The 26,790-nt window shown below is 42.7% G+C and overlaps 1 protein-coding gene across 1 annotated transcript in view; it reads left to right on the forward strand.

The window, feature by feature from the left end:
* stab1 (stabilin 1) overlaps positions 1–26,790 on the forward strand; it is a 134,425-nt gene that overhangs the window by 50,219 nt on the left and 57,416 nt on the right. Inside the window, exons 36-55 of the mRNA XM_034083428.1 lie at positions 3,386–3,439; positions 4,842–4,955; positions 6,104–6,299; positions 6,756–6,851; positions 7,151–7,196; positions 8,032–8,111; positions 8,675–8,800; positions 10,873–10,946; positions 11,112–11,183; positions 12,374–12,493; positions 12,588–12,635; positions 12,868–12,948; positions 13,304–13,450; positions 14,220–14,354; positions 14,446–14,505; positions 14,972–15,148; positions 19,151–19,240; positions 19,321–19,467; positions 19,791–19,847; positions 20,098–20,260. Of these exons, the coding sequence (XP_033939319.1) occupies positions 3,386–3,439; positions 4,842–4,955; positions 6,104–6,299; positions 6,756–6,851; positions 7,151–7,196; positions 8,032–8,111; positions 8,675–8,800; positions 10,873–10,946; positions 11,112–11,183; positions 12,374–12,493; positions 12,588–12,635; positions 12,868–12,948; positions 13,304–13,450; positions 14,220–14,354; positions 14,446–14,505; positions 14,972–15,148; positions 19,151–19,240; positions 19,321–19,467; positions 19,791–19,847; positions 20,098–20,260 (2,083 nt within the window). The remainder of the gene's footprint in view (positions 1–3,385; positions 3,440–4,841; positions 4,956–6,103; positions 6,300–6,755; positions 6,852–7,150; positions 7,197–8,031; positions 8,112–8,674; positions 8,801–10,872; positions 10,947–11,111; positions 11,184–12,373; positions 12,494–12,587; positions 12,636–12,867; positions 12,949–13,303; positions 13,451–14,219; positions 14,355–14,445; positions 14,506–14,971; positions 15,149–19,150; positions 19,241–19,320; positions 19,468–19,790; positions 19,848–20,097; positions 20,261–26,790) is intronic.

Raw genomic sequence — 26,790 nt, forward strand, 5'->3', positions numbered from 1 at the left:
ATGGGTGGGTGGTTCCATTAAAAGTTATTTTGAAGCAAAGTGAAAAAGAGCTGGGTGAAGGTGACTAAAGGTCAGAGGTTGAGGCTATTAACAAAAAGTTGCTGTCATCGCTCTGAAACAATTTTGCCAATCACAGAGAAGTAAGGGGCCAAGGCTACACTCTGGCCCAATTCCAAACCGCCCTCTACACCCTACTCCTACACCCTACCCCTCCGTTTGTGGAGGGTGCGCCACATTAAGTGCTGTTCCAAACCAACGAGTGTGGAGGGGGAGTGGGTTATCAAGCCCTCCAACAGCGAGTCTGCATCGGTCCTGACTTCACCTGCTGCTCTACCTGACAGGACTCAATGCTGTGTGTGTCCGTCATGAAAAACGCTGTTTACAAACAGTTCCGTGGAAACATTCACTGATACCCCTTTCACACCAACGGTGTTTCAGGGCCGGTTCGGAGCTGGAGCTTGAAAAGCACCGGGTTTTCCTGTTCACACCGCAGCGGAGCAGCCTCTTAGCTCCGGAATCCGGTTCGTTTCAAGCACCAAAAAATTGTCCGGCCAGAGCAAAAGCACCACATACTCCACGCTTACGTCGAGGCGGAAGCAGGGGCGGGATCAACTCCTGAACAACAACACAAAGCCACGTTTTATCCAGTTTGTACACAATGATGGAGAAACTTAACAAGCAGCAGTGGTCCACTGAAGAGCCCAGCTACCTACTGGGAATCTGGTCTTCTGAAGAGGTACAGAGGAAGCTGGTGCACCGGAGTTGCGTTGGTGTGAATGAGGTATGATAAACTGCACAACAAGAGCTATTTAATATCTTCATACAGATGTTAACAACCTCGTATTTGTTTAAACTTAGGATAATTTACTCATGTCTAGTCTAGAAAACGGTAAAAGTTGTGTATATTTACACAGACTTTTGCAACAACTAAGCGGCTTATAAACATCAGATTTTAAAACAAAAATATGTTTACAAAAAATATATGCCAAAAAAGATTTTTAGCGTTTATTTATATTTTAATCAGAGGGATGCTGATTTGAAACCTTTGTTACGTATTATGGCATTTCCTGTTTCTGCCGGAGAGAGGGGAGTTCGTCCCAAAGCTTGCTGCTGTATTTACACCCTCCACCTGAAAGAAGGAGGAGCCTCTTTCAACTGAGAGTGTGACTACAGACGGAGTTCACTCCATCACTGAGGGGGAGTGGGTAGGGTGTGGTTTGGAATTGGGCCAAAGAAAACACTATCAATGAGAGCAACGCCATCGTCACTTCCGGGCAAAAGTACGGCCCCGTCCACTTTCCGGTGAACATAACATAACATAGAGCGAAGTGGAAAACAATAGTTTGTTCATGCCTAAAAGCTGCTGAGTCGTATATTGCAAATCAAACAACAAATAAATCCAGAGTAACGGTTTCTTTACCTCCTCTAAGAAAAAAGGACAGTAAAAGAATCTAATTCAGAATTCACGGTTTAAATGTTTGCCTGCTGCCTGGCACTGGCAAACTGACCGGACATTGATCCCCTATTGATTCAAATGAAACCAGTCGACGCAGATCATCGATCTCTAATAACATTGTTTAATGTTTGACTGTCTGACCATCGTAATTGGGCTCCTCTTAGATTAATAACGGCGCAGTTTTATTAATTTTTTTATGTGATTGTCGTAAACTTTGGAATCTGTATTTGCCACCATTCAAATAACAGCGAGTGTTTTCTCCCAAAAAGCCGCGTGGCCTTGGGTAGAGGGAAAGTATCCCGCATGCGTTGCTCTCATCTCGCTGCAGGAAATCACAATATTACAAAAGCAGTAGGGCGCTGCAATTCTAACACTACCACTTCTCTGCAGCCAGAGGCAATTGGTGGGATTTTTGGTTTTTCCTTGTGTGTATTGGCGATAGAAATAGATGATACAAAATAAATGTTGTGTGTTTTTTTACGTTTATTTAACAATGCAAATTAAGAAGCATGGTTAGCCAAGAGGATATTTTTCATCTTTAGTCCCTGGTCAGATGTTTCAAAGCCACTGTTCCTGCCACAGCATGAACCCATTTGTGGCTCAGCCTCTGACACACCAAACCTGAGAGAGTCTATACCATTCTTTTATTTGTAACAAAATTCAAAGCAAGCTCAACCAAACTAAGCAAGTCTTGAGAACTGGCCTATAAAAAAATTGCTTGGCATTAAAAAATTATATTACAATTATATACAAGGTTTTGCATACGTCAGATAGTGTTTCAGTTGTAATTTAACTTTTCAGTTCCTCATCATAATGGTCACATCATATCATAATTTATGTGAGTGCAGAAGGGTGAGTTTTGCACCCTTATATTTAAAGAAAAAAACATCAAATTACAGTTCTCAAAGAAATCTGAAAAGGGAAAACAGATGCACGGGATTGATGAGTCTCCTGCATATACAGGCAGAATATTGATAATATAACAGTTTATAGTGTTTAACTCATCCTGCAATAAATGAAGTAAGGGAAAATGTGCAGCGAGGCTGTCATTATGGGGACTAGAACACGAGACATCAGCCTAATCCCGCTTATTACACGGCCAGATACTAAACAAACTAACGATTCGACTCCCAATATAAATTGAAATGATTGTATTGACTTAAAGATTATTGTTCTCTGCTCCACGGCCTACCAACGGCTGGAACTGCGACAACAACAACTTTACGGCAGCACTGTCCAAGTGTGTTTACAGTTTCTGATCCACAAACAAGTCCTTAAACACTGCAGAGTCCATACCGTGTTCCTGTTAGTGTTTACTTCCTTTCTGGTGATTTATCTGACGTCCATCGCTCCGTCTTTTAACATATTTTCCTTTCTCTCTCTTTATCCTCCTTAGCAACGGTCATTATAGTGCTTGACAGCGGTCTGTACTACTGTAATAACAACCTGTTACATGTTCTGAATTGACCAATCAAAATGGAGTATACAACTAAGCCGTGTAATAATGATCGATAAAATCAAATTACAAAACATTGCTGCAGATTTTTCAAGTTGTGTTCTGCTGCCTTATAATGGCTGTAGGGCAATAATACGATTTATTAAGGTGAAGCTTTTCATAATAAAGCTGCTATGGACGACAGATAATGTGCAGTAGTAATCACATTATCAATGAACCACAATGACTTACATTTATTTACAGCAAATTTATATTTATTTACTTATATTTAAAGCAGATTTACAAGCATTTACTTGGAATGTCCAACTAAAACAGTTTATTTACATTTTAACATTATTGAAGCACATTTGCTCCAACTGTTTAATTTACTCTTTGACAAATCATTTAGATGGGCAGTGGATAGTCCTTTGCGTCAGTTATCCTGAGACGTTTTTATTCAAACCCTCTAATCCCCTCTCTCACCTTTTTTTCAGGGACGGTGCACAGACTGTGAAGGACCACCTCAATGCCCTTTCTTAAAAAAACCAGTAAGAAAGCCCTTACAGTTCACAGGGCTGAGGGGCACGATAACATGAACACCTGCTGCTGCTTTATGAGGAAGCACAATGTACTTCCTCTACAAATCTACTACCTCCAAAAGTTACTTCTGAGTCACGTCATATCATCGAGGGGTCGGATTTTCACTACATGATTTTCATGGCAAAAATTATTTAGGATAACGATATTAGGAAGATGTATTTAGAAACGGAAAAATTGTTATAATGATATTGCTTTCAATCAAATTATTCTTTAACTTAGTTTTTTTGTGTTTTTCTTTGTTTTGGCAAATTAATTATACTTAATGTAGAGTAGAGGAAGGTGGAGAGACAAAATCAACAATTATATATATAATGGTAACTGAAAAGGCAACCTGACTATAACCATATTTTCATAATAGATAATTGTGAATAAAATATAAGCCGAAATGTAATTGATGCCCTAATGCTATTGTGCTTTTATTGAGTGGATTTTTACTTTTAGTGTTATGTAATTTTATTATTATTACTATTATTATTATTATTATACAAATTTAATTATTTGTATTATAATAATTTACACCCGTTGCTTAGTGATTTTCAGCTTCCTTCTGGATGGAGGCTTATAGTTCCTAGCTTTTGAACAAATCCTTATTCCAGCAACTATTTCTTAGATAAACAAGTGTTATCAACATCACACAGATGCTTAATTGTGTGTCAAAATGAATAACTTGTGGCCAGCAGGAGTAAAGGCGCTACAACAGCACAGCTCTAATCTGGATTCGGCTTTTAGTGCATTTTACAACTTTTACACTCTAAAGATTCAAATAAGGGCTATACAAGTGTTTATACTGGGTTGATGATTTAATGTAATGTAATGTAGTTGATTTAGGTACAAATGTATCCGCTAATTGCAAATATTATAACACAAATCATGCACGATGCATATCAAGAAAAATCTGGACGAAACATGTGCAGCGTTTACTAAAAGTGACTATAAACGAAACGCTGCAAATACAAAACGCTGCAAATACAAAACGCTGCAAATGAAACAACGCTGCAAGAAGCTCAAAACACAACGGAAACAGGGACTGTAAAAAGGGATGCACACTGCTGGGACCAGAGCGTTGGTGATGTTCAGGGAATATAAAGTTGGCGCATTTACACTTGACAGCCACCACTAACTGCAAACCAAATCTACCTACAGTACGGGTACAAAAAAACCTGCACCTGAAAGCAACTTTTAAATTCTTACATTTACAGAGTGAGGGTTGGGAGGAAATGATGAGGTTTAACCATGCTGTGTTTTGCCGGTGAACTGGTATTATTTGCAACACACACTGGGGAAGAACACATCTGTTTCCTGTGTTCTGTGACGGTTCTCATTTAGTTTTTCTAATGTATTCCACGGCAGATCAAAGAACAGTTTCCTGTCAACATGCGACCCAACTGTAGTTACAGGAAGCGATTCGGATCCAGGAGGAAGTCAGTGCGAGGCTGTATCATCAAATGTATTCGGCAAAGCAGGGTATGCTGACACTGTAGTTTCACCTGTAGTTTGATTTGCATATTGAGTAGGCTACTGGTTGTGGTTTTGGAGTAATTTGTATTACATTCTGCAGACTTTCCCTCTTACCTGTAGTTTTATTAATGAAACTACATGGTTTTGATGTGATTTTCTCAGTGATTGAGAATTCGGCTATAGAGATGTCTGCTTTTCCTTGAAAATAATAGAACTAGATTTTACTCAGCTTGTGATGCCTAAGAATTCATCTGAAAAACTCAACGGCAATTTCTCTTTCCAGAGATAGTCCACATAGCTTGAAGTAGACAGTTTCATGTATAGGAACAACTTTCTTTATACCCAACTGGAACCGCCAAAAAACATGAGGTTATATTTCATTTTAGATAATTTAAGTTGATTATTTAAATTTTATTAGCTTTTACACATTTTTAACAGATTTTTCTTTTTTTTTAATCCGTCTATTAAATAGATTCTGTAAAATGTACAATGTAATTTAATATTTAAATATTCATGCAGATGGTTAAAAGTGTTATTTAAAGGTGGGGTAGGTAAGTTTGAGAAACCGGCTCGAGATACACTTTTTGTTATATTCCATGGAATGCTCTTAACGTCCCGATAGCAATGAATATCTGAAGAGCTTTGACAACAAATCCATAAAAAAAATTCATCTGTGGAAGCCGTGGCGCTGTAAAAAGCACGACCAATCATCTGAGCCGGCCCGGCTAAAGTAACTGGATGGCCTACCTGCCTGTCAGCCTTCCATCTGTGCACAAACTTATCTCGTGCCCTCATTGGTCATGTGCGCGTTTGTGTGTGTTGGAGGAGGGGCTCTGTAAGGAAGTGGCAGATTTTTTCCGGCTGTGTATTTTCAAATTCTAGCGCACTCGAGCTGGTTTCTCCAAAATTACCTACCCCACCTTTAACTGAAAATAGACACCTCTACTGTTGGTTAAATGCAATGTTTAATTTGTAAGTCTTGATGGGCAGGGTACCTTGTAATGCAGCCTTTCAGAGAGCTGAAAACTCTTCTTCATTGGTATCATTGCTTTATTACATTTGTGCTGTTCCCCAGCACTGTTACAGTACAAATAAATAAAAATACATTAATAAATAATAATAATAATAATTAATATTGATTGTTTGTCATGCAGGATCTCTCCTGTTGCCCCGGTTACTACGGCCACGAGTGCTTCAAATGCCCGGGAGATGTTGGCAGCAGGTGCTTCAATCACGGGGAGTGTCAGGATGGTAACCTTGGCAACGGGGAGTGCCGTTGCTTCGAGGGTTTCCACGGCACTGCGTGTGAGGACTGTGAGCCAGGACGATACGGAGTCAACTGCTCCTCCAGTGAGACACACACACACACACACACACACACACACACACACACACACACACACACACACACACACACACACACACACACACACACACACACACACACACACACACACACACACACACACACACACACACACACACACACACACACACACACACACACACACACACACAAGAGATAAGAAGATAAGATAAGAAGTACATTATTGATCCCAATATGGGAAATGTTTGTGTTGCAGCAGCATAAAAAGACATGGCATTGTACAATACAAATGAAAAGACAAGAAATAAACAAGAAAGTAGAAATAGACATGTTGAATTTACATATGAACCATAACAAGATATAAACCAAGGTATTATGTAGGGTTCAAGGTTCTTTATTTTGTGCGTGCGCGGCTGAATCCAAATATCAATAATTTGTGTGTCCAATACACCATTGACTGGTGCCTGTGTGTGTTACAGAATGTGTGTGTGACCATGGGAAGTGTGAGGACGGTCTGGCAGGAAGTGGAAGGTGTGTGTGCTATAAAGGTTGGAAAGGAGCTTCCTGCTCTGCAGGTAAGAATAACAAACCTGCACTCACACACACTTTGAAATTATAACCACACTCAATATTTTTCCTTACCTCTTATCACCTGAAATCTTTGTGTGTGTGTGTGTGTGTGTGTGTGTGTGTGTGTGTGTGTGTGTGTGTGTGTGTGTGTGTGTGTGTGTGTGTGTGTGTGTGTGTGTGTGTGTGTGTGTGTGTGTGTGTGTGTGTGTGTGTGTGTGTGTGTGTGTGTGTGTGTGTGTGTGTGTGTGTGTGTGTGTGTGTGTGTGTGTGTGTGTGTGTGTGTGTGTGTGTGTGTGTGTGTCAGAGATCAAGGATGATGCCTGCAGAGGAGTGTGTGACGAGAATGCCAAGTAAGTCCTACGTTGGTGTGACTACATCTGGTTTGTTTGTGTGTGTGTGCAGAAAACACCTGGCTGTCTGATATTATTTACTTTTCACCACTTTATTAGAGGACTCACGCAAAAGAAACGTGCAGATATATAAAAAAAAAATGCCAAAAGACATGCAAATGAAGATGTCAGGGTTGAGTGAAGCAGGCAGGACCCACACGCAGATTTAAACAGAAAATACCTTTATTTCAAGGCTAAAAAAACAACAGAACTCTTCCCAGTGAACACAGTCAAGACAAACAACAATCCAACAATGACAGACAGAAAAACCATAACTTAAATGCACACAAGACTAATCACACAAACAAGACACAGGTGAGGAGGGAGGAGAAAACACAGGGGCACCAGGTGAACACAATCAGGAAATCAGACACAGGAGGGCAAACACAGAGACAGAATCAACAGACAAGACAGGGGGTGAACAGTTTTCAAAATAAAACAGGAAACCAGAGACAGACAAAACACAACACAGACAGACCGTGACAGAAGCTCCATGGCAGAGGCAGAAGATGTATCAGGTGTTAGTGGATAATTGAATTGCTGTTTTGAGTCTCTTTTTAACAGGATTTGTTGACAATAAGGAACATATCAGCAGACCAGATTTAGTGAAGGGATGCTTTTAATATTACACAATAAGTCCAGAGCAGGTTTCAGGGACACAACCTACCAACATCTTGGACTAAAGTCTCAAAGATGGATACACAGCCTTCGCTGACAAAAAGGAAGCTCTATGGCATAACTATAGTAATAATAATAAATCTAAAAAATACTTATTGAAGAATGTCCTCTCCTGCAGCTGCATAACAGGACCACAGGGTACGGCTGCTGCCTGTGTATGTGTGGCTGGATATGAAGGCAATGGAACTCACTGCAAAGGTAAAGACACACACACACACGCACGCACACACACACATACCATGTACTGTACACATCACTTCAGGGGACATTACATTGACTTACATGCATTTCCTGGAGACTTATCCTAACCTTAACCTTAACCATAACCATAACAAACACATGCTTAACCCTAACCCTTAACCTTACCCTAACCCTAACCCTAATCCTAACCAAGTCTTCACCCTAAAATTAATGATTCCCCTTATGGGGACCTCCAATTTGTCCCCATAAGGGAGGCGAGTCCCCACACGTGACTGTAAACAGATGTAGGTAGCCACAAGTATAGTAATGCTAGGCCACACACACACACACACACACACACACACACACACACACACACACACACACACACACACACACACACACACACACACACACACACACACACACACACACACACACACACACACACACACACACACACACACACACACACACACACACACACACACACACACACACACACACACACACACACACACACACACACACACACACAACAAATATCTAATGTACTTACTTACTTACTCTGTGTCTCTCAGAGCTGGAATTGTGCAGCAGGTCTAACGGTGGTTGTTCAGAGTTTGCCAGTTGCCAGAAGGCCTCTGCAGGAGAGAGGACTTGTTCCTGTAAAAAGGGTTACACCGGAGACGGGGTCATCTGCCTGGGTATGTAGTCCGGATTGGTATGTAGGCCTGCATGATTAAAGCCAAAATTGTTGATCATTATAAAGCGGTGAAGTGGTGAAGTATACTAAAAGCAATGGCATTTCCCCATTGGATTTCTGAATATTGCAGAAAATAAGCTCTGTGGCAAACATATGTTAATGATATTTACACGTTTTCTTTAGCAGGATAATCTCCACATATTAAGACCACCTTGAGAATTTCATCCCCAGAAGCTAAAAGCTATCGTTAGGCTATGGATCTATATCATGGTTGAATGGCTGTGTATCACCACCACTTAGCTAAAGTCTGACTAAATGACATTTAGTAGTTTATTTAGTCACGTGTTAGCAGATTTTATGGACATTCATTCACAGATGGGGTATTTATTAACATATTTTGTCATAGAACAAAACATGAACATCTCTTCAGCTTGTTTTAACCACAGACCTTATTTCAGGCATCTAATGAAAAACGTTAAAGGTTTTAGGACTCATTCCTGCACCACTCTATTGAGATTACGATTATTCATTGATTCAAGCAACCTTTATTGTACATTCATATTTTAAATAAACAACAGCAATGCTTTCACTCATATGTTGTGCTCCATTTGTGCAAATGTGGTAATTAGGGCAGCAAGATTTTGGTCAAAAACTGACATTGCACTATAAATATACATTTTTGTGGAATTTTGAATTTTGTGGACTCTAGTTTTAAGTTGAATGTGTCAATTGAATGTACTGTACTCTTAGAGCAAAAGGAAAAGGCTAGATACACAACTGTGTCCTTGCAATTATTTCCCTAAAGGCCCTGTCACACTGTCCCGAAATGGACACCCGATGGACACACGATAAAGGAAATGTTCAAATTCGGCTGTGATCGTAGCAACATCGGGCCATTCGTGAGGGCATCTAAGCCATCGTATGACCGCTGGTGGAGTTTCTCAGGCTCCGGCAGCAACTTCGTGAGCGGCAACTTCGTAAGGCACTCGTGAGGGCATCTTGTCAAATCGTGTCATCTTCGTGTTATCATCGGTGCATTCGCATTCACTCTGATCGGGGCGAATGCCCGATGGCACCGAGGATAACAAGATGCCCTCACGATGGCCTTACGAAGGGCAAAATTGACACACGAATTCAACACGAAAATTAACCTTCGCAAGGTCCTTCGGCAATTTTTTGGCATGCCAAAGATTTTGCCTCCGCTCACGAAGTTGCTGCCGGAGCCTGAGAAACTCCGCCAGCGGTCATACGATGACTTAAGATGCCCTCACGAATGGCCCGATGTTGCTACGATCACAGCCGAATGTGAACATTTCCTTTATCGTGTGTCCATCGGGTTGTTTTATTGCACAACAAAATCATGTAAATATATTATGTAAATAACCCAATTTGTGTTACTGTGAAACTAAAAAGGATATAATATATTATTTTGAAGGACAGTTGACAGGAAATTGTTGTTGTTATGGAAACAACATTACGGAGAAAACGTAATATTTTCTACATATAAAGACGGATAAAGTAAAGAACAAAGTCTGAAGATATCAGTACAGTATCATAGTACTGTAACATAATTGTTTTTGGTACTTTCATTGCAGTTGCATGTCTTAAATGTAATGTAAATGTTGCCTTCGTGTGTGGTTCGGGGCCATCTTCGTACGAAATTCACAATTCCATATTCGTGTGTCCATCGGGTGTCAATTTCGGGACAGTGTGACATGGCCTTAACCTCTGACCTGAATTTCCTGACCTGGAAATGGAAATGAAATATTCCCATATATTGAGCCCCCAAAGGGTCACAGTGGGAATTGTTGTTTTTGAACTACTTTTGTATTCCCTCCCAATAAATGTTTTTCTATTTTGTAAATGTCATTTTAATATTAATTTCCAACTTCTAAGGACAGAGGGTGTCGTTTTTTTCTCATACTGATATTCTGAACAATCTGTGCTGTTGTGTTAGCTGTAAAGTGTCTCTACTGTAGGCTATTTTTATTATATGTTCAGCACTTTGGTTCCACCAAAAATCGTTTATAAATGTGCTATATAAATAAAACTTGATTTGTTTTGTGTTCACAGAGATTGACGGCTGTCTGGTCAACAATGGAGGCTGCCACAAGTCAGCAGAGTGCACCAGAACAGGACCCAACATTGTAAGACAACACTGTACTGAAGTAAAATGTCAGATTTTAAGGCAAGACACATAACGACCAAACATAAAGCCATCAAATTCGGGCAGTCATTTTTAGGGGGAAAGAAGAAAGATAATTTGTTTTGCTTTTGATTATACATTTTTTCTGTCTTCTTTTTTTCTCCAGGCAGCCTGTAACTGCAAGATGGGCTTTCAAGGATCCGGGAAGTTCTGTTACCCTGTCAACCCCTGCACAAATGTACGTCAGTGTCAGTGCTTATTCTTCTGCTTTATTCTGTCGTGTTTAAAGGGGACATATTATGCTTCTACTGTGATGTGTTTACATACTTTAATGTTCAAAAAGGTCTTTATTTTCTCATTCTGCCTGTGCTGCAGCACCTCTTTTCACCCTCTGTCTGAAATCATCAAATGACAGCGCTGGATGCAGGAAAAACCTTGCAGCTACAAACTTCGCCCTCAATTTAGCTCGACTGAGGAATAAATTGCTCAAATCAAATAATTTACCATCGACCCTAATTGGATTTCCACATAAGAGGTTAAAACATTTCCCTTTTAGCACAGATTACACAGCTTGGTATTTACATTAATTATTTAAATCTCCTCATAGTGAGTTGCAACCCATTTAATTATTAAGCAAAAAATAAATGTATATTTATGTGTTACAGACAGTAATAATATAAAATTATACTACCAGATAATATTCAGACTGTTTGGTTATAACAGTCTTCTAAAATAGGTTTGTGCGCATCATAAGTACTAAAACATGCAGGCCATTGTTCCAGAGGAACAGAGAAAGGTTTTTGTAAAGCTGATGTGATTGTGAACTTTATTTTGTTTTTTGAAAGTGCAACTTAAAGGTCTTAGCATGCTTTTTGGTGTTTTGCCTTCCCTGTAGTGTGTTATAGGTTTCTCCCCCCCTGCCTGAAACACCTCAAATGGACTCCTTTGTTTACTTCCGTAACTTAATGACATTACTACTGACAATGATTGACTAAAGGGCAGGGTAGCTCTAAGCGGTTGACTAATCACAACCGAGCCGCCCAGCTAACCAATCAGAGCAGACAAGGCTCTGGTTTCCGACAGAGGATGAGAAGAGCATTTTGAACATGAAGTGCCTCTTGGCAGACAAAAATACAAACAATACAAGTCCCGATATACGAGTGCATATTAGCAAACACAATTTAGAAGGCAAAATACATTGTACTACATGTCATAAAAGTGATCTGTGTTATCATAGTTTGAGATGGGTCGTAAAAGAAAAACTTGCTTCATGCATTAGCTTGTTAAGAGCCAGCAATGTGTCCAGATGTTTGTTGCCGATTCAGACTAATCAGAAATATCTTTGTTTTGATCTCAAATTGAAATAGTGTCAGGGCATTGAATGTTGTCCTGTATTATCAATTGATGACACATTTTGTGTGTGTGCAGAACAATGGCGGCTGCAGTAGGTATGCTCGCTGTGAGTATTTCGGTCAGGGTCAGAGGAACTGCTCCTGCCTCAGAAGCCACGTTGGCGATGGCTTCGACTGCCGGGGAACCACAAACACTGTGAGTCACATGACCTCTGACTTCCCCCTCACCTCTAACCTACTACTGCATCGCCTGCCCACTCACAGGAAGTTGTGTCTTCTCTTTGTTACAGGAGCTGTCCCGACAATCAGAAAACGACTTCTTCCGCCGAATGTTATTAGTGAGTCATTTGATATCCACACAGTAGATAAGGCTTTGTCTCCAGTTATTCAATAGATGCTGTTAACTAAAAACAGATGATTTGTTGCATGCACAACTGCAGGACCCAACAGTGGAGGAAATTCCAATAAACTGTATTTTCATGCAGTAAGAGCATCCCTTTTATTAAGACATGAAAAAGGCCTCAGATCCGTCATCAAATGATTTCACTTTGTTTTCTTTTTGTTTCTCAGTTATCAGGTGTTCGTGGTCTTTATGGTGATGGCCCATTCACTGTCTTCACCCCCGCAGAGGAAACCAACCATGACTTCTCTGTGTGTACAACATCTGCTGTTTCCATAATATTACCAATTAGCTTCTTTATCCTTGGGAAACAATACAAATTGATGCACGATATTAATTGTTAATTACATTTATACTTATGTGTGTTATTATGGTTGCTGGTGCAAGTTATATACATCATATGTGTGTGTGTGTGTGTGTGTGTGTGTGTGTGTGTGTGTGTGTGTGTGTGTGTGTGTGTGTGTGTGTGTGTGTGTGTGTGTGTGTGTGTGTGTGTGTGTGTGTGTGTGTGTGTGTGTGTGTGTGTGTGTGTGTGTGTGTGTGTGTGTGTGTGTGTGTGTGTGTGTGTGTGTGTGTGTGTGTGTGTGCGCGTGTGTGTGTGTGTAGTTTGAGGAATGGAACCAGTTGGGTCGACTTCCTGACCTGGTTCGTTACCATGTCGTTTCCTGTGAGACTTTGACCTTGAGTGACCTCAAAACCACTAAGCTAGCCGTCTCCACATCGGGATACACACTTCACTTCAGCCTGCAGGAGGTAAGACATACAAAAACACAGACACTTGACTCTTCTTAGTTTCTACCTGTCTGCCACGCTGTCACGAACTTGAAAACACAAGGTTTTAGGACTCAAATGCACGACCCCAGGAGACAGAGGTAAAGTATGAGAAAAATACTTTATTCCAAAGATCAGGTCACAAAAAAGGATCTACACTCTTGACGAGGTGAAAAAGGTTGAAAAAGTAACAACAGAAAATCACTCAAAATCACAAAATGAGGAACAAAACTTACTAGATAACTAGGAGCATGAATCTGGCCTGAGACAGGAGGAAAATCAATCAATCAATCAATCAATCAATCAATCAATCAATCAATCAATCAATCAATCAATCAATCAATCAATCAATGTTTATTTATATAGCCCAATATCACAAATGTTACATTTGTCTCAGTGGTCTTCACAGTGTGTACAGAATATCAGTATCAGAACACCGCTGACTACTGGCATGGAGACAGGACGAACTGGCACAAGACAAGGGAAGGCTGGGGAATTGAAAGAAGAGGTAACTGGGCACAGGTGGAAACAATCAGGGGGCGGGGCTGATGAGAGCGGGAGACACACACAAGGATAGGGAGTCAAGGGACCTGGAATGAGACACAAAGGGTGAGCACCAAAATAAAACAGGAAGTGGGAGACAAGACAAAAATGACTTAACAAAACATGAAACATGACTCGACTAACATTTTTGACGAGACACAACACACGCCTCCTCCTCCGTCTCCACACCTGTCTCTCTCTCCTGCAGGGTTCAGTGTGGGTGAACAACAGATCGAGGATCATCAAGAGTGACTACACCACATCGAATGGAGTCATTCACCACATCGACACCATGTTGACGCCCTACAAGCTGCAGGACAAACCCAGGATCCAGTATACCAAGGTGGACTGAGTTTAATTGAAAATAATAAATGATTGATTTATTAGAATTGACTGTCAGGCAGTGTGACCTCTCTCTTTCTCTCTCTTTTTAGATGAACCTCACCACAGCTGCAGCGTTTTATGGCTACAGTCGCTTTTACAAACTTGTCGAGGTGAAAAAAAGAAAGAACAAAAAACATCCTGCACTTTTTGATTTGATATCTCCTACACTGCATCCTCCTCACTCTGAAATCCGCCTCTTAATTTACCCACATGTAACATACACATCCATCTCTATTCTGTTATTGTACTTCCTGCTTTTCTTTCTATCACTACTTATCTTACTACCTGCACAGCATTTTTATCATTTCTCCCGTGTCCTCAATTTGAGAGATTGATTGACATTTTCCCTTTTTTTCCCCCCGTTCTCGCATCGAGGTCAATACAATGTAACGTACCTCTTAGCATCGCAGTAGCATGTCCCACTTTGGCCAACACAAACATACTCTTTGTCCCACATGTGGCTTGCTGGCACCTGGTCACCTTAACTCCTCCTTTTTAATACAGTTTTCACATCTACATTTTTTTTAGACTAGTGTTCGTGCTGATGGTAGTCTTTATGGTCCACTCTTTTTGCAGGATGCGGGGTTACTCCCTGTGCTCAAGATGTCCGTCCACCAGCCGTACACCATGTTCTGGCCCACAGATGATGCCCTGAACTCACTGTCAGCTGAAAGACAGCACTGGCTCTCCAGCCCCGAACACCAAGACCAAGTGGCTGCCCTGGTGAAGGCTCACATCATCCGCAACTCCAGGGTAGGAAGAGGAAGAAGGTGGGAGGAGGAAGGCCTTTTCCTAAGATGTAGAAGTGTAGTTGCCTTTGTCTAGACCTTTACATCTATCCACTTGTCCCTCAGAGATGCTAATTGGCTATATTGCTTTTAACAGAGAAATTGCTGTTCATGTTACATAGCTAGACAAATAGTCAACCTGATGGACTGAACGATTTCAAAGCTCTGGACCCAGACAAGGATGGCCTACCACATTAGGTTACTGTTTAAAAAGTCAAAAAATCCATGATGGAACCGAATGTTTAACAAAAACAAATAGTTTTGTGCTGTAACCAAAAATTGTTATATTATGATTTTTTAAATTATTTTCAGAATAAATAATTTAGTCGATAAGATGTCAGGCATCATTTGCAATCACATACAGTATGTAGCCCATTCCAACGGCGTAGTACACTGATTTTGTGTACGTAAAAGATGTCAGTATGTACAGTAGATTAGGTAGAATTCCTGAGCTCTCCTACAACACTTTGGCAGCAACGTGTCAGTCACAAGGTAGCTACGCCCTGAGGCATATGCTAGTTTATCTCCTAGTTTACTCTAAACCATAACTTACAAAATAAACATCACGCTGAAGAAGATGTAAAACGAACTATTTAGACCATAAACTCATGTTAAAAATTAATGAGATATTAATTTGACAGAGAATAGGGTACTTTTTTTCATACACTTCTAGTGTAGTTGCCCCCTGCTGGATTTTGGAGCTCATTGACATTTCAGGCATTGGCTTCAATTTCCAGACCAGGTAATCAGATATATTTTTTTCAGGATTCAAAGATTTATTTTCATGTAATATACAAAACTACAGTGTAGTTATGCAATGAATGTAAAACTTAGCTCACAGGTTCCTCAACAGTGCAATAACAAGACATACATTTTTACAAAAATAAAAATAGTCCTAAAAATATATAAAAATAGTGCACCTGTAGAAGGTCAGGATGCTCTCTATGGTGCACCTGTAGAAGGTCAGGATGCTCTCTATGGTGCACCTGTAGAAGGTCAGGATCCTCTCTATGGAGCACCTGTAGAAGGTCAGGATCCTCTCTATGGAGCACCTGTAGAAGGTCAGGATCCTCTCTATGGAGCACCTGTAGAAGGTCAGGATCCTCTCTATGGAGCACCTGTAGAAGGTCAGGATCCTCTCTATGGTGCACCTGTAGAAGGTCAGGATCCTCTCTATGGAGCACCTGTAGAAGGTCAGGATCCTCTCTATGGTGCACCTGTAGAAGGTCAGGATCCTCTCTATGGTGCACCTGTAGAAGGTCAGGATCCTCTCTATGGTGCACCTGTAGAAGGTCAGGATCCTCTCTATGGTGCACCTGTAAAAGTTACAGAGTATCCTGGAGTCCATGTTGAACCTCCTCGGCCTGCGGAGGAAGAAGAGCTGTCGAGCTGTTTTGGTGATTGTGGTGTGAAGAGTCCATGTCAGGTCCTCAGTTGCCCCTTTCACACCAGCGCCTTTTCAGCTCCGGCTCGGAGCTAGAGCCTGAAAAGCGCCGGGTTTTCCAGTTCACACCGGAGCTGCGCCGGCTCTTAGCTCCGGAATCCGCTTCATTTCCAGCTCCAAAAAATTGTCGGTCCAGAGGCAAGAGCTTTGGAGCTAAGAGGCGACGTCGCTTACGTCTCTCTTGCGTTGAGGCGTGCAGGAAACTAAACCCACCTCCCATGGGTCGACTGTTATGCCTGCCTACAAGCAGTAGTGCCTATAAACACACTTTATAAAGTCAGGCAACACTAACCAGGCTTCGTGTGGTTCTGTTTATTTGTGCCTTACTTTGACCATCCGTTCACTGTTATCGATCATTGTGGAGAGAGGCAGACGTGTTGTTTTGTATTATTGCAGCTATCGGATGCAAGTAGTCAGTTTAGCTTCGGTTGCTATGCCAACATCACCCGTTTTATACCAGAGAAACTTTCTTAAAGGAATGGTCCACTCATTAGATAATTAATCAAAACTTCAGTATTTAGTGAAACATTATGTTTAAACCATACCCTGAAGAAATCAGCGATATTCCCCAGTAAATAATGATTTTATAGCTCTTTTTTATCAAAACCTTTATATTCCGTCTGGCCGCCGCCATTTTTGCCATTTTCAGTAGTCACGTGATGGTCGTGACGTCATCCATGCGTTCACTTTGTCAACACACGGAAACATGGCTGAATATTTGAGTTCGGACTCGTCAGCAGAGGAAGAAGTTTTGATGTTTTATCAGTATGACAATACGACACCCTCTGTCCGTAGACCCTCACATCGTACAAGGAAAAACTTCCGAAGAAAACCCCCAGTTTAAAGGGAACATGGGAGAAACCTCAGGGAGAGCAACAGAGGAGGGATCCCTCTCCCAGGACGGACAGACGTGCAATAGATGCCGTGTGTAAATTGAAGAGATAATACATTTGCAACATAGGTAGTCCAAATGTTTGGAAATGCATGTGTGTATAATAGGAAGATGATATGAGATACTATATGTATGCATGTAGTACCACCCTTGCTAGCGATTTCCTCTCTAGTTTAGCATACTCAGCTTCGTTGTCCCTGGCCATAGAATCACGACTTTATGGGGCCGGAAAAAACTGGGGGAAAATACACACTAGCCGGTACTACGCTATATGGAAAGGCCACCAAAAACTGTCCTGGCCTGGACGCTAAAGGACGTTAAAACGGGACTAGCCGCTGCAATGGAAATGCGCTATAACATACCTTATTCTTACTCCGAGCACTACTTCTGCTCCTCCGTCGCTTCACACTTGCAGAGGGCGATTTCTCAACTGGCCGAACTGGTGTCCTGGTCGGTGATGACACCAGAAAGACCGATGGTACTGCATCTCCATTGAGTAATGGTTGTTCCATAAATCCCATGTTATGTTTGATCATACTCTCAGAGTAGTCGTCCGGAAATTTGAAATGTTCGCTGCATACATGAGCCTGTGAATCTTTCGGTTCGGGCCGGCCACATTTCGCTAGCCACTGCCTCTGAATGTACTTCTTATGCTTACCTTTTGGCAACAGATGGAACCGAGCATTCCGTGGATTGTTCCTATCAGAATTGTGGCAATATTTCGCGATACAGTGAGGCATATTTGAATAGAGAAACTACAGTAAATAACATGGAGATCAACGTGTCCTCGAAAACCAAACGCATGGTTTACGTCACGTCCGGAAAATGGCGGCGCCCACAGTGTTGATGTTATTTCGGTATATAATCAGTTTAAAATCACTGATAATGTCATCGGATTAAAAAAAAAAAAAGAAAGACTGGCAGAGACTGGTCTGTTTTATCGGATGATAATTATTTAAAAATGAGTGTCATGAGCATACCATTCCTTTAACAGCGTTGTGATACCAAACAGTGTCAATTCAGACTGACACACATTCACTTAGGCTAAGGGGAACTGGGGATATGCATCAGCTGCTTGTGTGAGTCGGACAGTGAATACTTTAGAGCGGCCGCTGCAGTGTGAGCTAACGGGAGCTAACGGGAGAATAAACTCCTGTGGAAGAGCAGCACTGCAGCGGTCGGTAAATGCTGCAGAAACACTTTAATAAACAATGAACCACGGCACTCTGGAGAAAAGTATAAGGTTGGAGAAGTCGTTATTCAATTTATTCTGGCTTCGTGTGATTAAAAGCAACACGATCATCGACCCGACGCAGTTGTTGTTGTTGTTATTGTTGTGAGCTGCCGTTGGGGAGCAAATCAGCGATGTAAACGGTGACGTCATGACGCAGCAAGGGCAGCTCTGGGGCGCCAGTGGGCGGTGTGCACAGAGCGGGAGCTGAAAAGGGAAACCGGAGCTGAACCAGAAAAGCTCCCGCTCGGAGCTAGAAACTGAAAAGCGCCGGTGTGAAAGCCGCAAGTGATGTGGACACCGAGGAACCTGAAGCTGCTGACTCTCTCCACCGTAGTCCCTCTCTCTGCTGCTTCCTGTAATACACAATCAGCCCCTTTTTTTGTATGTGTGTGTGTAGGTGATGGGTGTTGCTCAGCCTGATTCATTTTCTGCGTTTCGCACCATGCACGGATCCACTATCAAGTACAACTGTGACAAGACCCTGGTGGTGAGAAATATTCTATTCAGTGGTTTCTGGCTCTGTGTTGGACTGTTTTGGAAAGTTATTGTTTTTGTGTGTGTGTTCAGGGGGCAGTGTGGATTAATGGGAATGCAGCCAGGGTAGTGGAGCGCTACCTGCACTTCAAAGAGGGCTTGGCCTACGGCATCGACCAGCTACTGGAACCACCGGGTCTGGGAGCGCTCTGCGACAGCCTGAACAACAGAACCACCTTTGTTAGTTTGGATAACCCTTTAACTAAAACGCTTCTTCTGCTTTAAAACTAACAATACAAATGTTAATACTTCAGTAATGAAATAATTACCAATACTATAACATTTATTATGAAATAAAATAGTGCAAGAGAATGTTGCATGGCAAACGTGCAAGTAATGCAGGAGAAGTTAACTATATACAAGTAGAATAGAATAAGATGAGCTAAAATAATAAAATACTGCTTATTATTTTAATAGATACATTTGTGAGATGCAAACAGATGAATGCCTCTGTCCTTGTTTTGGAAGTTGTACTGAACCCTTTTTTGTTTGAAATGTCTCAGGGGAGCTGTGGACGCTGCCTCTTCCCTCCAACCTGCCCATTCAACTACCCCGACACGGTAAGAAATGCTAGAAATTCCGAACCCAAGTAAAAAAAATAAGAAATTGCATCCCTGTATGTAGCATTTTAAATATTTGGTCTATTGAAAGTGAATGTACTGGGATTCTTGCTGTTTTAATTGTGTATCCTTATGTTTGATTGCGCTTAGTGTAAGTCAATTTGCAATACTTAAATGACATGTAATGTAATGTTCTCTTCTATAATACATAAGCTCTGTCGAGATAAATGTTGATCCTGTCTTCCTCCAGGGAAAAAGGGAGCGTTGTCCAACCGTGAGAATCCCAAGGTTTAGATCCCAACCTTGGTTTACCCTGGACGATCCTTTCAGTCGCATGGGCTGTAAGAGAGTATGTCAGGTTTCTTCGTGGGTCTCAAAGTGCTGCAAAAACCACTACAGCCGAGACTGTCAAGGTAGGAAGACACATTGGGAGGATGCTCCTGTAGTGAGACATTTATATTATTCAGCCTACAGAAGTCTGCAGATAATCTTGTGCACTCTTAAGGCTACAGTATTTACTCCTATGCCCCTTTCACACCAACGCGGTTCCCGTTCTAGCGTACTTGCGCTCTTCTGGTTCGTAACCGGTTTTTTTCACACCGCCCAGAGCCCGAGTGGTGCTGCCACGGCTGCGTCATGACGTCACCGTTTACGTAGCTGATTTTCTCCCCAACGGCGCTCACAACAACAACAACAACAACAATGGGGGACTGCGTCGGGTCGATGATCGTGTTGCTTTTAATCATACGAAGCCAGATTAAATTAAATAACTACTTCTCCAACCTTATACTTTTCTCCAGAGTGCCGTGGTTCATTGTTTATTAATGTGTTTCAGCGGCATTTACCGACCGCTGCAGTGCTGCCCGCTGTTTGGGATCACAACGCTGTTATGAAAGTTTCTCTGGTATAAAATGGGTGATGTTAGCATAGCAACCAAAGCTAAACTGACTGACTACTTGTTGCTATCCTATTGTGGCATAAGCTGTTTTCTACAGGCATATTTTACCGGCGTATTTTTTATTATGATTCTACTTGTGATAGTCGGACATGATAACCTGTGCAGCCCATGTATTGATTCCATCCGATAGCTGCTATAATACAAAACGTCTGCCTGATCAATGACAGCGAACTGATGGTCAAATTAAGGTACAAATACACAGAATCACACTAAGCCTGGTTAGTCTGCTGCTTCACTAACATCTCGCAGCATGAAGTTGAGGCCATCATCAAAAAGATGAAACCCTCCACCTGTGCCCTGAACCCCTTTCCCACAGCTTTGGTTAGGCGAGAGACGGCAGGAAAAACCATCGTTTTTCAAGTACTGGTCAATTTTGAGATTTTGTGTTATTTTGATTCCATAACATGTTTTCTTTCAGGCTTTTGGAAGGAAAACGTACAAAATACACAAGTGTTTATTTTACTATAGTTTGTCTATTTGCGTCTGTAGATTTCTCCTAAATTCACCAAAAGTTAGCATTCTAACATAACATAAAGTACCGCGACCGCTGTGTGCACCATGTCAACAGAGGTATCGCTGGAAAGCTGTGTCTCTCCTGCACAATCTCATCGGATCCAAATATGGTCATTTCCTTTGTATCAGCAACCAATCGTGAAAGCACAAAGGGGTCTTAAACCAAGAAACGAAATCTCATTGGCTGGTGTCAATTTCTGACAACGTGATTCGTTCAGATGCCTCACGTGGTGTGCTAAAACACTTCGTGGTTAGCTTTCAGCTAGAAATTGAAATCTCAAAATGCCAAAAGAACGGCGAAAAAAACGTTCACAGAGAAGACGACAACAATTCAATCAGGAGAGACGTGATGTATGGAATACATATTTATTATCGGTCACATTATATAAATGAAACATAATGATGACAGTTTATAACAAGTGAATGAAATGGTGTTTTGGCGATTAGGCCCAGGTTTTGTAGGATATCAATCGGGAAGGGAAGAACCGTTTCCGATGAACCCCCAAAAGAATGAAGTATGAAGTACTGAATGTGAAGAATCTTACCTTGTGGGATGCAGTGGAAATCTATGGATGGAAAGGAGAGGTTAATACATCTGACAATTTAAACGACTGATGCCTCCCGGGCATCCTTCCTGGACATACAGGGCTTCCCGGACGTACGGGGCAACCCGGACGTACGGGGCATCCCGGATGGGGCATCCTGGACGTACAGGGCGTCCCGGACGTACGGGGCATCGTGGACATACAGGGCATCCTGGACATACAGGGCGTCCCGGACGTACGGGGCATCCCGGATGCACCGGGCGACCCGACGTGCGGGGCGCTCGGAACGTGCAGGGCTTCCCGAACGTGCGGGGCAACCTGACTTTAGCAGGGACACATTATACGGACCGGAGGTTTCACGACCCGGACATACGGGGCTTCCCGGACGTACGGGGCATCCTGGACGTACAGGGCGTCCCGGACATACGGGGCATCCTGGACATACAGGGCATCCTGGACGTACAGGGCGTCCCAGACATACGGGGCATCCTGGACATACAGGGCATCCTGGACGTACAGGGCATCCCGGACGTACAGGGCGTCCCGGACGTACAGGGCGTCCCGGACGTACGGGGCATCCCGGGCGAACGGGGCTACCCGGACGCACCGGGCGACTGCAATTGCAAGGTTATACAAAAAAAAATTACCCCGAACATGAAATACCTTCACGGAGTGCGTCGAGGCGCAAGCTGTCATCCAAAGAACAGGAGGGTTTAGCTAGCGCCTCACTGCAATCTTTAAAGGTCGTTTTCTCAAAATGAGTTTTTTCTCCTACTCTGAGTTCGAAATTTCAACTTCAGTAGCACGTAGAGACGTCCGTACGTAGAGTACGTCCGGGTTGCCCCGTACGTACGGGGCATCCCGGATGGGGCATCCTGGACGTACAGGGCGTCCCGGACGTACGGGGCATCGTGGACATACAGGGCATCCTGGACATACAGGGCGTCCCGGACGTACGGGGCATCCCGGACGTACGGGGCATCCCGGATGCACCGGGCGACCCGACGTGCGGGGCGCTCGGAACGTGCAGGGCTTCCCGAACGTGCGGGGCAACCTGACTTTAGCAGGGACACATTATACGGACCGGAGGTTTCACGACCCGGACATACGGGGCTTCCCGGACGTACGGGGCATCCTGGACGTACGGGGCATCCTGGACGTACAGGGCGTCCTGGACATACAGGGCATCCTGGACGTACAGGGCGTCCCAGACATACGGGGCATCCTGGACATACAGGGCATCCTGGACGTACAGGGCGTCCCGGACGTACGGGGCATCCCGGGCGAACGGGGCTACCCGGACGCACCGGGCGACTGCAATTGCAAGGTTATACAAAAAAAAATTACCCCGAACATGAAATACCTTCACGGAGTGCGTCGAGGCGCAAGCTGTCATCCAAAGAACAGGAGGGTTTAGCTAGCGCCTCACTGCAATCTTTAAAGGACGTTTTCTCAAAATGAGTTTTTTCTCCTACTCTGAGTTCGAAATTTCAACTTCAGTAGCACGTAGAGACACCAAACCTTCCAGTTATATTCCTATCAATATTATGAAGGCTTTTACAGAAGGGTTTGTTCATATATAATTCATAGCCTGAATTATACAACATTGTATACCTAAAAACATGGCGAAAATGGATATTTTAGGGCTGTTGACAGTATTTTCTGATTTATGGAGTGATAAAAAGAGATATCCAATATCCCTTCTGTAAAAGCCTTAGATACTAATATGACTACAAAATGAAATAAGAATTTTGAATCTGGCTATATCCAAAGTTCAGATTTCGATTCCTGAAATGTGTTAAAATTAGGGCTGTCAAGTTAACGCAAAAAAAAATTAACGCCACTAATTATTTTAACGAGATTAACGCATGTGTATTTTTAGACAGGTTGAAACAGTTTCAAATTTGAGCGCTTCAACACTTTATGACCGCTCTAAACAATGCACAATGTGTGGGTTGTTGTCGTAGTTTGCGTTGTTGCTGTTGAGTTGTTGTTGGTATTGCATTTGATATCATTATAGAGCAAGCCAGGAAGAAAGGTAGGTCGTTCTGGCTCGGGAAACACTTCAAAATGTGGAGAAGTTGTGAAAAAAAGACAGTTATCAGTAATATAAAAACAGTTAAATATTTTAAGGAATAGATAGCCCAGTGGGTAGAGCCGGCGGCCCGAATGCGGCGATGTCCTCCGCGCAGCTGGTTCAAAGCCCGGAATGGATGTATTTTAATCATTGCTTTTCAACTTTAATAACTGATAAAAAACCCTCTCCTCCAAAACATTTTTCCAGCACTCTCTAGTCTCTTCTCAATAACCCAATACACACAATTATCAATCTTTAATTGCAAATAGAACATGATATTCAGTGTCCACACTACAGCTATTCAGCGTCCACACTACAGCTTCAAAAAAAGCTTGGAGCTGGGCGTGTCTGGAGCTTGGGGATTTTATTCAAGCAACACGACCAACAACCAATCACATGAATCTCCCGCCCCCGACATACAAAGCAAAAAACCCCAGGGATTTTATGGGAGCAATATATATATATAAACTCCCCAAACAGGCGAAAACCTACCAGTTTCACCCACTGTCTCTGCCACCTCCCTCCATGCCTGGTTCCTCCGGTTTGTATCCCGGTAGGTGAAGAGGGTCTGGTCATACAAAACCGGGTGATTTGCTACGGCGATAGTTAGTTTCTCCTCCAACTTTTTTTGAAATATAGAAATGAACGGCGGGATATCTCTCCCAGCTTAGATGCGGTTTGATTGGCTACGGCTTGAGCTGTCAGATTTTCAGAAACGGGATTTGATTGGCTGGCGCTGGCTACTCCGGCGTCTCCGGCGGAGACGGACCGCTCTGCTACCCACAATTCAGTTCGGCGAAAAAGCGAGGCAACGTGACTAGGGATGTCCCGATCACCTTTTTTTGCTCCCGATCCGATTCCGATCATTTGATTTTGACAATCTGCCGATACCGATTTTTCCCGATCCGATCTTTATGCAATGCATTAAGAGAAAAAAAAGGTAACGGATAACGGCTGGTCATCCAACGCGATGAATTCAGCTATCTTGGCTGTTATTGTGTTGGCCTTTTCACTGTTCTGGGGCAGTTTCTCTTTCCTTTTGAAAGTCTCTGAAAGTGTCGGTTGTTTCAGTGCCGTTACCTGAGTGGCCGCTGTGTACTCGCCGTGTTGTTGTTGGTGTTTGTTTCTCAGGCGGCGTGTTAGATTGGTCGTGTTGAACGTAGCTCTGTTCTTTCCACCACGCGGAACCTCCGCCTTGCAAACATTGCATCTGGCTGTTACACTGCCTTCGCTTTCAATTTTATAATACTTCCAAACTCCTGACATTTTTTCTGTCCCGACTCCCGAGTCACCAGCTGAACGTAGCCTCTCGTTAGCTTACTGCTACTATTAGACACTGCGCCCACTCTGTTGCCAGATTTCAGAGAAATAAGCAACCAGGTCTGAAAACAAGCCCAAAGGAAGCAACACATACATGATGTTGTGTAATTTTAAACCAAAACTAAGGCCTCAGGATGACTTTAAGACGTGAACATGGTCATTTTTGTTTTGTAACATTAAATAAAAAAAAATAAAAAAATCCCGATCCCCGATTTTTTTCTCCCGATTCCGATCTTTTGAAAATCACGTGATCGGCTCCGATCCCCGATCACGTGATCGGATCGGGACATCTCTAAACGTGACGTCACCCCATTGAAAGTGAATGGGCAGATTGGAGTTGTCGACGCTTCCGACGCTGTCGACGCTGTAGTGTGGACGGGCCGTTAGTGTGTGTGTGCATCGAATATTTTTCAAGGCAAAGATACGTTAAACCAGCCTTGCACTTCCCCAGGAGTAACTGAAGCTTCGAGAAATGAACCTATTTCCGACAAAATTGTCCAAGTGGTTCGATGCTTCATTCAAAGCTTCAATTTGCCATCACTACCGCACGTCCCTTGATGACTGATGAGCTAGTCAAATTTACAAAAGAAGGAACTCAAAGCACCAGGATAGAGGTTAAACAATAATCTGTTTTTACTGGTAGAAAATAACAATACACAATACAGAACACTCTGCAACAGTACCAAATACAGAGTGATCCGGGCTCACTTCCTACCACTGTGTGATATAGGTACCACGACAGCCAGTCAGGAAAAGAGCGCCGAGCATAAGAATGTTACAGCTTAAATACAAATTCTGTGGGAGGAGTTGTGTTGGTTGCTCCTCCCTAGCTATTTGTTATTGGCGATTTCACTTCTGGGCGAGCTAGCCAGTGAGCTGGTAGTTCTCCATTGGCCAGTCTCACTTCTGGGCGAGCCCAAGACAGTGAGCTGGTAGTTCTCCATTGGCCAGTCTCACTTCTGGGCGGGACCCTAGGCAATGAGTCAGCAGTTGTTGATTCCATCTGTTTCGCCCCCTCTCCTTACAGTGTGTGTGTGTGTGTGTGTGTGTGTGTGTGTGTGTGTGTGTGTGTGTGTGTGTGTGTGTGTGTGTGTGTGTGTGTGTGTGTGTGTGTGTGTGTGTGTGTGTGTGTGTGTGTGTGTGTGTGTGTGTGTGTGTGTGTGTGTGTGTGTGTGTGTGTGTGTGTGTGTGTGTGTGTGTGTGTGTGTGTGTGTGTGTGTGTGTGTGTGTGTGTGTGTGTGTGTGTGTGTGTGTGTGTGTGTGTGTGTGTGTGTGTGTGCCCATGTCCCTCTGCCCTCAGGCAGTCCCACAACAATGCTTTGGAGTCATGACAGAACGCACAGTCATTCCCCTTTAACGCACACACATCTGATTAAGCCAACTACTCCAAAATGTTGTGGCAATTTAGTACTCATAACATGAAAGAATAAAACAGAGAGAAATCAATAAAACACAGATATAGTTGAGCAGTAATTATAGCCATGTTTTCCAAATAGTAGAACTTTACAGCAGGTTTTAACGCACACCCAT

Source organism: Pseudochaenichthys georgianus, chromosome 5 (assembly GCF_902827115.2).
Source record: "Pseudochaenichthys georgianus chromosome 5, fPseGeo1.2, whole genome shotgun sequence".
Classification (NCBI taxonomy): Eukaryota; Metazoa; Chordata; class Actinopteri; order Perciformes; family Channichthyidae; genus Pseudochaenichthys; species Pseudochaenichthys georgianus.